The following is a 12,244-nucleotide window of genomic DNA, read 5'->3' as shown; positions in this document are numbered from 1 at the left end:
TTTTCAGTAATAGTTTATTCACAAAACAATATTGCAACGCGTTTCGCAGGCATTTCCTGCTTCATCAGGCAATGTGGAACGGGAGCAAAAACAACAGTGTCTTTGTATAAACACTCCAGGCGCCTCTGTGAATCATATTCTGCAGCACTGTACAATTAATAGGTGTATACATTAAATATACAGATTTACGTTCAAAAGAAACATTGAAAAAAAAATATATAAGAGGTAATCTAAAAACAGGCAATCTAAAAATATGACATTTTGCACCTGTAATGAGGCCTACAGAGTATTAAAGGAGTTGATGTTGACCCAAGCTACTATAAATTGTATGGGAGTTAGTTTTGGGTCCCAACCCACGGGTAAAGAATCCCTGTCTGATTATTTTGTAGCGCTTTCTGTTTTGCAGTACAGGTATGGGACCTGTTATCCAGAATTTTCGGGACCAGGGGTTTTCCAGATAATGGATCTTTCTGTAATTTGGATGTAGAAAATCATGTAAACATGAAATAAACCCAACAGGCTGGTTTTGATGCCAATAAGGATTAATCATATCATAGTTTGGAGCTTTATGTATAATGGGTTTTCCGGATAACGGATCCCAAATATTTGGATACAGGATGGAAATGTGTCCCTGTCTTAAGCAAACTAGCTCCATAGCTTCAGATCTTTCTTTTTACCAATCAATTAAATAGGTATGCAATTGTAGGTTCCCAAGGGACTTGTCATTGGCTTGTTTCTGTTTGTTGAAGATTTTGTGTTTTCCCCAATTCCATTGTACAGCTCAGTGGGATATGATGGGGCTTTATATAAAAAATATTGGAAAAAGGAAATGTTGATAAAAAGTGGAAAATCACCTAACCCCATATGCTAGGTTTCCTAAAGTGTACTGGTTATTCTTAACCTATTTTCAAGATTGCTATAAGGAAAATATAATTTTCTTTGCAAGTTTTCACATCAGATACACATTTTTCATATTTGTAGAATTTTTAAATTAGTTATTGATTGGCTAGGCTCATTATAAGCAAAGGTAGCCAGCCAAGTAGGTTAGATCTGTTGTTTATCCACACTGGTTTCAGCGGAAGCCCCAGACAGATTAGATGATTTTGATTCACTGGTCCAAAAGGGATGAAGCTTGTTAGAAGTGAAGACTTTTTGGGCATGTATGGTCATATCAAAATCTGAGTTCCATGCCACTCAGTTGATAGGGCTAACAAATAAGTAGTATGGGGCCCTATCATTTTTGATGGAGACCTTGCTGTTACCCCTATATACCCCTGTTGTATCAATACAATAATGATGTATCATCATGCTGCTGGAAGTAGAGAGGGTCAGAAAACTCATGGATCAAAAGGTTAGAGTGCTTAAAGTTCTGTACCAGCTGCTGAGCAGAGCAATACATTCAGAAACATACGTTTTCTGTTACCGTGTAGGTTCCCTGATTGTATGGAGTGACTCGCCTTGACCTCAGTAAGAATTTGCTGTGTAACCTGGAGTGAACTGCAGTACAGATGTGCTTTAATGGCCTATTGGCTGCAAAAGGGGTTAAGGAAATTGTAAAGCTAAACGTCTGCATATAATCTTATACTGTACAGATATAAAAGAAAAACTTTTATATAAAAACACAAATTAAATGATGTTGTACGTGGCTTTTTCCTTATTATTTCGGCAGTTTGGGAGAACCCCTTTACGTGTGCTCACATCCTGCTGCAGAATAAAGCTTCTGGAGTGGGAAGTGATGGGTGAGCATGAAAACTGCTGATACCCAGGCAAGCTCTGGGTAAAGAGATATGGCAAGTCTTAATCTGAGGATTAACTGCAACATGCACTTAAATGTCAGGCCTTATTTGGATACCCATGTGCTGGGCAAAATACACTGTTCCCCTTGAAAAATGCTAACAGCCGAAACGTTGGGGTAATTCTCATTCTATTGCAAGGGTATCCACTTCCTTTCTGCTGAGTATCTGTATTTGACTTCATTTGGGTGGTATGTATTTATGCATTGTAAATATTGTGGATAGTTTTGCCTTATTGTGTATATATGACAAAAATTATTCTTTTCTGTGAATGTTTAAAATTATTTAAATACATTTTTTTGCAGTACCACCTAGTCTGTTTATTCAGTGTGCAAGCCCTCTCCGTTTACATCAAAATACACTGTTAACACATATATCCCCTAGTGTTTAAAGATGATTGGAATTTGAAACATTATAATATTTTCTAATCATAATGAAGACAGGGAAAGTACAATTGGATGGGAAACAAAGATAACTACATGCACTGCTTTATAGATGGAGCACAAACAGAATACATATTTGAATAAATTTCATTATATCTGACTTGCTTCTAAGCCTTGAATTGAAGATCTCTTTCCTGAATGACATTTTGCCTAAAATGCTGTTGGTTGGGTGTGATGATTAATGAGGATCGAGAAATATGCTCTTGATATAGACTTGGTGGTCAAATGTGTCAGAAGTCAATGAGGCCATTTAATAAATAATAAAAGGGGGCATTTGCCCAGGACCTACCATGACAGGGGGTTCAGATATTTTATCTCATATAGTATAACTTTTGACAGAAGCATCCTGCAGAGATGACAGTCACCTTTTTGTAGTGTCCCTATTTTGTCATTTATCTGCTCATATGGCTGTTGAGCCAAGGCGTGTGAAGTATGAAGCGTGGGAGCAAACTTGGAGGAAAACTGCCAGGTCATGCTCCAAGCAAATAGAGCCAGAGGAGAACATTGGGCAGTGGGGGCCCTAACAGTCCAGTCACTTGTGTTGCAAAACTATTTGAACCGCGTTTGTCTTATCTGGGGCCTTTCAGGAATATTTTACCAATGAGGGCACATTAAGAATACAGTGAAGTGTAACTTTTCACCATGTTTTTTACCTACATAACACAATACAATGTGGGAACCCTAAAATTACTGCCACGTCTAGTGTGGTGGTAGCTCCAGGGATCCCCAGCATCAGTAGGTGCACTTGCACATGATTCAGCAGAAGAGGCAGGAAACAACAGAGTGTACTAAGATACAAGTATCTTTCATGAATGCATTTCTAAATGAAAGTTATAGAAGATGGATACATGAATGTTAGCTGCAGACTTTAGTTTACGTAGGTAGGTAGAGTCTCTTGTTGCCAGAACCTTTTTCTCTGCAAATTGCTTGGCTGTTTTCCATAAAAGGTATGTGAAACCCTGGCAGGTATGCTTAGTTTGGTGTTTGTGAGTAGTGACCACCAAAGTTTTTCTACAGTGACAAGTGGATATTTCAAATGCCATGGTTCTCAAGAAGACCTGTGTGCTGTAACCCCTTGGGCAGTTTCCCAAACTGTGGGAATTCCCTCCTGGGGAACATGAAGAAGCAACAGGAGAGCTAACTTTGAAGGCTACTAAGGAGGAGATTTGGGAAGAACTCTTATTTTATCCTAGATACACCTCAAAGACAAGCTTGAAGGTCAATTAGGGGGAAGTTTAGGGTGGACACTTTTTTTCTGATCAATTTTGTGCAGTCTGGCCCCTCCTAACTACTTTTCTGTTCTTGGTTTTATACTGGTTGTTCAGCTTTTAAAGCGACATGTTCTCAGAGATATTTGAGAACATATATATGTGTTCTATTTGTCATCGCTGTAAGAATTCTAGATGAATTGAAGTGTGATATTATGGTCCCCAGGTTTACTTTTGATAGCTCTGTCATTTGCCGCATTACCCTAGTTTTAGAGAGATGCAAAACAACTGATTTCTGGAATGAAAACACTTCTAATCAAATCAGCATGGCAGCTGAGAGCCCTACAACATATCTTTAGTATCTTTACAATCAGAATATTATCCCTTTTAAGCAGCAAGTATTTCTCTTGATTTGACGAATATCACATTTTGGATTTTTGATCACTATAGAATTATGATTTTTTATGCCTCGTATAAACATTCTGTTTATGATACTATCTGGGTTAAAAAAGATTCTGCTGTATTTTGTCATCCTATTAAGAGCTTATGGTGTGTGCCACTGAATGGTGGGATTGTTAAATGAGAAATATTGAACTCTTAGAGGCTTGGTAATCTTAGCATTTTTTGGAGTACATAATAGAGCACTATGAGAGAATGGCACTTCCTTTTTCTACAGATTGCTCTTTTAGCATATTTTCTGAATGATACAGCAATGATGTAATACATGGACTATAATGTGTCTCTATAATACAAGGACCTTAAACTGTTCTTTTTTTATAGCTCATAAATACTCCATTTAGGCTGCCATTTTCACTCTCTAGTCTGACCCACTATTTTAGTCTTTGACCTAATTTTTTTAAAGTGTGCATTGGAAATCAATAATCATATTTCTTTATCCACAATTTTGTTTTTTTTCTGCAGAATTCCAGTGTCACCAGGGGGGGTTACATCTGACACAATAAGGTTTAGTTCATCAAAACTAACGTACATTGACATGAATCTGAAGCAATTATGCTGACATTTTTCCTGTCTTGTACATGTCAGTTTTGTGTGAGAGTTACTTTTACACCCAGTCCTTTTGCCGAATCTGCATTGTTCCTATTTGGGGTTGGCAGTAGCTCCAGGGTTCCCTGTGTCTATAAGTGGAGCAGCACTTGACTTGGAACAGGAGGCAGGTAGCACCACCAAGCACAACTATACAACTGTACTGAATACACGTTGATGCAAGTACTTTTAACTAATTGGAATTTTTAGTGGCAACTTACTGCAGGGTCCAACTGTGGTGCAGTAGGCAAATGACCCCTGCAGTATAAACAGAAAAATAATGGACACCCTATTGTAAAATATAAGGATATTAAAAGTCACCGAGGAGTTCCATGTCACTATGAATTATATACACAATAATACAGGTCAATGAACTCCTGGTGATGTCCAATATATTTTTCAACAGAGAGTACTTTATTATAATACACAAGTTTCAGGATGTCATGTGACAATTATAATACATAATAAGATTCAGTGAGTCATGTTATACAATTACCTCACTAAGTATTGATTATAACTGATGACATCATTATACTTTAAAGCATAGAATTTACAGGGTATTGCTGTGCTTTGAGATTAGGCAAAAAAAGCAGCACTGATTATGTAGATTATTTTATTTTATGCCATTGTATGTTGCATTATATGACTGACCTTACCATGTCACTTAAATCTCCCATCTGATTGGCCTTTGGTTTGTGTATACCAACGAGCCAGTCACTTTTGGGATGTTTTGGATGACGGTAAGTTTAAAACAGAAATTAAAGTTTTAGAATGAATATTTTTTATAAATAATTAATGTAATACATATTGTAATAATTAAGGGGACCGACACACACACAAAAAACAGCATAATGGACACACACAAAAAAAAAGAAACTGCATAATAGAAGAAAGGATGTTTGCTACTTGGTTACCATAGAAGGGAACGGGATAAACAAATTCTGCTTTCAATTACATTTGAAAAATTAAAGTATAATGGAAAGTTGCGTAGAACAACATCCTCTTTCATTATGTAAAAACAATTTTTGGGTGGGGAAACCCTTGGTTTATTTAGTGGAATTTGAAGTCTGCTTTGTTGGACTTGTGCACAGTAGGGACGCAGCACAGAGGGGGCGGAAACTGCTTCTTATAACTGAGAGCTCACAGAGCTCTGACTTTCACGAGAAATAGCTACATTCAAATGAACTGGAGAGTCACAGGATCTGCTTAGCGCAGCAGACAAAGTTGTAGAGCCAAGGATGAACGTCAAGCAGCTAAATGTAAATGCCTTTTCCTTTAGTACAAACAATCACTATCTCTGTGACTATGGATTTTTCCTGCCTGTACTGAGATCTGTGTTTTCCCTGCTTGTTGAGAGTCACAAATGTGCCTTTTGTTAGGCCTGGGCAGTGGCCTGAAGGGTTACAGCAGCTGTAGAAGGAATGAAATACAGAAACAGGATGGCTGTGGCTTTGCAGCGAGCACTCACTTCCTGTTGCAGCATGTCTTTTTTAACTCCACAGGAAGTTTGAGCGCAGAATAGTATTTAGAGGGGACACAGCTCACTGGCAGAATAATGCTCATGTTCTGCATGGCCGGTGAAGGCTGCAGACGTTATTCAGTTAATGGTATTTTGATAATACAGCACGTCATTGGCAATTTTTACGGCTGGAATATGTATTTGCCTGAGCCAGCTGCTCTGGGTGGCTATATAGGTTATAAGAAAATATACACAGTAAAAAAAAAAAAAAAAAAAATATATATATATATATATATATATATATATATAGATATACATACAGTATAAAAGGTTCTTCGTTATTAGCCAGTCTTAGGGGGCAACCAAGCTGCACCCTGATACCAAATGAAATATAAACCAGCAATAACATTGCTGGTAAACTCGGAAATACATTTTGTTATACACCTGGTCTGCCTAGTTACATTCCTGATCCGCCTAGTGATGTTCCTAGGCAAGCTTTGAAAATACAAAAGAGACCTAACTTTATAACATTTTAAAGATGAATATAAAGGTGAAAATCCCCTTAGAAAGGCATACAGCACTGTGTACCAATTAAAGCATTTCAATATGTTACAGAATGTGTATTTTTCTATATTGACAGGTACTGGAGAGGAAATAGCAACGTTTTGTAAAGATGCCTGTCCCTCCTCCTCCCCCTCCACCCCCACCACCAACATTTACACAGGTAAGAAATAAGAATATAACAAACAGGGAATCTGGCCAGAGTGCCATAAAAACAAATCTGTACCATATATGGCAACCCAAGTGGTGGGTCAAATTGGACTAATCCAGTCATCTGGGCTATGGCCAAAGTGCTTTAACTGGCCATACACCTTATGATTCAAATCAGGAAGATCTCTCCACTATTACACCGGGCCAAATCAGGCTGATCCAGTTGTAGTGTATTCACGTATGTTTCAATTGGTCCTCATTATTTAATAGGATTTTGAATTATTAGCTTTTCTATTCTGCCTATTTGCAGCATGTAGCTGAAAATGCTGTCTAATTATCGATGGAGTCACTGACCCTGGTTTACCAATATGCTGACATAACTCTTTTTAAACCCCTTAGGCAAATACAGACAAACCTTCATTAAGCAAATCAGATCAATCAAACAGGAATGCTCTCCTCTCAGATATTAACAAAGGGAGGAGATTGAAGAAAGCTGTAACCAATGACCGGAGTGCCCCAGCTTTAGACAGTAAGTGTTTTTCAGTTCTGGAATGTCTGGTGGTATGGGATTCTCTTATCCACTCACAATGAAGCTGACCATAAGTGTACCCATGTACCCACCTCTATCACCTGCAATCCACCTGTGATCCTCCTGCTGTTTTACTACAACTCCTAGCTAGCATCCTTGACAGTTGTAGTTCAAGTCGTCATCTTTAGGTCCGCAAATTTACTATCTGAGATGTACTGTATATTCTAGAAGAATTTAACAACTATTACAAAATATAACACGTCCTTCTTCGCTCCTAAAAAAGGGTTCCACTCCCTAAAGCATGGGTATAGCAGGCTCTGTAATTTAGTGTCTGGGCCTGGACTGACTCCAGAGAACAGGCTGTGTATACACTAAAGCCAAACAACTAAGAATAGCACATCTACTTACAGTTATGGAAACAGGCCCTTGAAACTAGGTTCTCAAAACAATACAAACAGACAAATTGAAAAGAAAATGTTATTTTGAATTACAGGGCAAGGAAAGCCTATGACAGATGTTGTTAATTTTTTTGTAAAGGTAACCCCAACATGATCATAATCACTTACTTTTTTACTGAGCTACTCTCAAAATCATGCTAGCAGGCCAACTACAGTGCTCTGCTCAGACTCTGTTATAGACCATGCACACATATCTATTGCTGGCAAATGCCCATTTGAATCTGGGATGCCTCAACATGACAAGTCTTGTGGATTGGTTAAAGGAGTAGTTTAAACTTTTGTTTGTTGTACAATGAAGGACATTCTGGTTTTAATGCATTTGAAATAAAGTTGAAGTTTTATCCATACCAAGTGACGTCCGGCTGTGCTTGCCTTTTCCTCTATACTTGACTTTGTTTGTTGTAGATGGGCTGACTCTAAGCAACTTTTCAGCTGTTTTTAATTTTTTATTGTTTTTAATTTAATCTCCCCATTTCTAGCCTGCACCTGAAAATGCTACATGGTTGATGGAGGTAACAGACCCCTACTAGTAATATCATGACATCAGATATTAAAGTTAATAACATTTTAATTTAAGCAATTATACATTATGTCAGGTTATACAGATGCAGGTGCAATTAGTTCTGACTAAACAGCTTAAAGGAGAGCTAAACCCTAAAAATGAATATGGCAAAAAATGACATAATTAATACTAAACTAAGCTTTAAGGAACAGTTCAGTGTGAAAATAAAAACTGGGTAAATGGATAAGCTGTGCAAAATAGAAAATGTTTCTAATATAGTTAGTTAGGCACAAATGTAATGTATAAAGGCTGGAGTGACTGGATGTGTAACATAATAGCCAGAACACTACTTCCTGCTTTTCAGCTCTCTAACCCTCAGTTAGTCAGCGACTTGAAGGGGGGCCACGTGGTACATATCTGTTCAGTGAGTTTGCAATTGATCCTCAGCATTCTGCCCAGATTTAAAAGCAACAGATATGACCCATAGGGCCCCTCCTCAAGTTTCTGATTGATTATTGCCTGCTAACCAGGGAAACCAATCAGTGGAAACCAAGAGAGCTGAAAAGCAGGAAGTAGTGTTCTGTCTATTATGTTACACATCCAGTAACTCCAGCCTATACATTACAATTTTTGGCTAACTAACTATATTAGAAACATTTTCTATTTTGCACAGCCTATCTATTTACACAGTTTTTATTTTTACACTGAATAATTCCTAAAGGTTCAGATTCTCAATAGCAGCAATGAACTAAGTCTTAAACCTTGTCACAGGGGGGACCATCTTGGTTCTGAGCAGCTGTTGAGAAGCTAAGCTAAGGGGTTGTTGCAAGAAAATCAAGCAGAAAATGAGGTTGGCCTGTAATATAAGCTACAGGGCTGATTATTACATTCTGATGTTAGTGCACTGGTTTCTGTGCTGCCATGTAGTAATTATTTGTATCAGCCTTATATTGTGACATTTATATTCTATGTGTACTGTATATTGTGAGTGGGTCCCAATGCTCAGTAATGGACAGCAGCACAAAGCATGTGCAGTGAATCAGCAGAAAAGAAGATGGGGAGCTACAGGGGCATCTTCAGAGGCACATATCTTCCCTGCTAAAGGGCTGTGGCTGCCTTTGGCTGGTACAGAAGCCCAAAACATAATGTACAACATTTCTAGCTTACCTTTTAGTTAAGCTGTATTTCTCCTTTAAGTAAGAAAACAGAATTCTGAATGCTTTTCTCAATTGCCCACTACTGGATATAATAATTTATGATTATATGTAAATGAGGCCATTTTCAGTCACTTTAATGTTTTGATAATACTTTTTTTTGTCTGTTTAAATAGAGCCCAAATCTTCTCCTGGAGGTGGAAGTGGTGGTGGTGGTGGTGGTGGTGGCAGTGGCAGTGGTGGTGGTGGCGGAGGAGGAGGGGGTGGATTTGGGGGACCACCTGGTTTAGGAGGATTGTTCCAAGGAGGAATGCCAAAGCTTCGATCTGCTGGATCCAGGGAAAATGGTAACAACCCATACTTATTCTAGCACCTATACAAATATACACTATGCTACAGATAAACATATATGTTATCATGGAGATATCACTTGGAACTGATATTTTAATTGGCATGTATCTATGCAACACAGGTGGCATAAAATATAGCTATTTGACAGCAGTCTAATTAAAGGGAGCAATACATTGTTTATACAAAAGAAGGATCATACATTTCCTTGTAAGAGATGTTCATTTCAGAGATGAGTTCATCAGGTTCAAGTGTGCTGAAAGTGCAAAGGAGGTTAAAAAATCCCCAGCAAATCTTAAACTAGTTCTGACTCACTGTACTTGCCTGGATTTATTACTGCTGATTTTATTCCTTTTATTTCCAATAAATTAGTCATTTTTGTACCTCACTGGTGAATCACTTACCATATTATTATTAGCTTTCTTCATAGGGAGAGTGTATTCCAACTGCCCTTATGATAAAGAAACCTATACTAAAGGTAAACTCTCCTTTCCTCCAGTCTCAGTGGATATCCTCTTGCCACCTACAGCTTCCTATTAAAAATGCTGTTGGGCCCATGTTCTCTGTTTGCCTTTTAAAGGCATCTATCATAGTAAAATGTTTAACCTATAGGAAGTTCAATCTGCACTCCAGTTTGGGGAAATACTATTTTGGACAGAAAATGCATCTATCGAGCTCTATAATTCCCATAACCATTCCCAGGAGGAAGCTCCCAGGTTGGTGATTTCGGGACTCAAAGCATGCAAATAATGAGGAGTGTCCCTGTTTGCTCATTATGCACATTCAGGTGATTTATGATTGGGGGAAGAATCTTACGTCATGCACATCCTCAGGATGAGCAAGTTGGGAGACCTGCTTATTATGGGCATACTTGTGACCAAACATGGCATAGCGCATGGTAGGAGGATTTTCTGGCCAAAATAGTGTTTCCCCCAACTGGAGTGTGAGCTGTATTAGCCCATACCTCCAGCAGTTGAACCAATTTTGTTATGATAGATGGTCCAATAATTATATGTTTCATTCTGTCATATGAAAGTAAGGTTCCACAGACAAAAGTATATTCAGACTTGCCAAATATGTTCTGGAGAGGCCATCATTTTTGCCTTATACTGTACACAGACCAATAAGTTGCTAAATCAGTCTGACTTTGCTGAGTCAGCAGACAGCATTTGCTTGTGCAAGGCCAGCATTATATTCTCATACCTAGATTAGACAAACCTCAGGTAGAAAAGTAAATGTAAAAATGTAATTATGTGCAATGTGTAATTAAGACTGCTTTGTGTCCTAAGAGACAAACTCGTATTTTAAATGACCACTCATGATCAGAATTCTGCTTAAGAGAATGATGGGTATTTTAAAACAGTATATATATTAACTAACTAACATTCAGCTTTATAATTGTAGACTCAGGGGGAAGCAGACCACCGATGTTACCACCTGGTGGAAGAACTTCATCGCCTAGACCGTTTACACCACCGGGTGGAAGTCCAAGAGGCCCAGCACCCCCTACAGGTAACAGGGGTAATGTTCCAGACATTCCAAGAAATCGTATGCCTCCACCAAGAAATGATTTCAGTTCCAGATCAGATAATACAACTCCTGCAGTTCCCAATATGCCCAAGCCAATCTCTTCAAATCTACACAACAGAGGCCCACCACCAGTGCCTGGTGGAAATAGGTTAAGTCCAGCTGTGTCTCCTTCAACTGTAACATCATCTAGACCACAGGGCTTTGGAGGAATCAAACAGCAAGCATCAACACCACCACCAGTTCCTTCCATGAACAGGCCACCACTTCCTCTAACTCCTTCCCGGTCATTAGAGGACAGACCGCCACCGCCACCTCCAACTACAAACAGGCCATCACTCAACAGAGATGTCCCCCCACTTCCACCACCTCAGAACAATAAGCCTCCTGTCCCTTCAACACCAAGACCAATCTCTGGATCACAGGCACCACCTTTGCCCCCAGGGCGACCAGGACCTCCTCCACTTCCTCCTACACCCAGTGCCATGGAAGATGCACTAAGGCCTCCACAACGTAATTTGTCTTTACCTGGTGCTCCTCCACCTGCTTTATCTCCTACAAGATCTGGTCCTCCGCCTCTTCCCCCACCTAATGAAAGACCCCCACCTCCTGTTAGAGATCCACCTTCCAGATCAGGTACGGTAATGCAATTGAAGAAATCTAGTTTATATAATATTATATAATATTTATATTATATTTAGACAGACTGACAGATAAGCATACAGATATCATGATAGACCGACAGAGAAATAGTTAAAAATAGATAGATAGATAGATAGATAGATAATCGATAGATAGATAATCGATAGATAGATAGATAGATAGATAGATAGATAAATGAAAGAAAGAAAGCTAGGGAGACCAATAAATGATATCATTATGACAGATAGACTGTCAGACAGATAACTACATAGCTAGATAATCTAGAGAGAAGTGGTGACACCAAGTGGCTATTTACAAAAACAAAAAATAGAATAAACCAAATTAGGTTTATTAAATTCAGGGTTTCGGTTCTATATTAGAAGGTTCTGTCCCTGATGAAGGTTCTGATGAAGGTTCTAATATAGA

At 38.5% G+C, this 12,244-nt stretch overlaps 1 protein-coding gene across 4 annotated transcripts in view; it reads left to right on the top strand.

Moving 5' to 3' along the window:
- Positions 1 to 12,244, top strand: part of wipf1.S (WAS/WASL interacting protein family member 1 S homeolog) — a 37,630-nt gene that overhangs the window by 20,746 nt on the left and 4,640 nt on the right. For all 4 annotated transcript variants that reach the window (XM_041578418.1, XM_018238875.2, XM_018238874.2 and 1 more), the window contains exons 2-5: positions 6,588 to 6,671; positions 7,058 to 7,187; positions 9,478 to 9,648; positions 11,054 to 11,812. In XM_041578418.1, the coding sequence (XP_041434352.1) occupies positions 6,621 to 6,671; positions 7,058 to 7,187; positions 9,478 to 9,648; positions 11,054 to 11,812 (1,111 nt within the window). In that variant the 5' untranslated portion in view covers positions 6,588 to 6,620. The remainder of the gene's footprint in view (positions 1 to 6,587; positions 6,672 to 7,057; positions 7,188 to 9,477; positions 9,649 to 11,053; positions 11,813 to 12,244) is intronic.

Source organism: Xenopus laevis, chromosome 9_10S (assembly GCF_017654675.1).
Source record: "Xenopus laevis strain J_2021 chromosome 9_10S, Xenopus_laevis_v10.1, whole genome shotgun sequence".
NCBI lineage: Eukaryota > Metazoa > Chordata > Amphibia > Anura > Pipidae > Xenopus > Xenopus laevis.
This window is presented reverse-complemented; position numbering and strand designations above follow the sequence as displayed.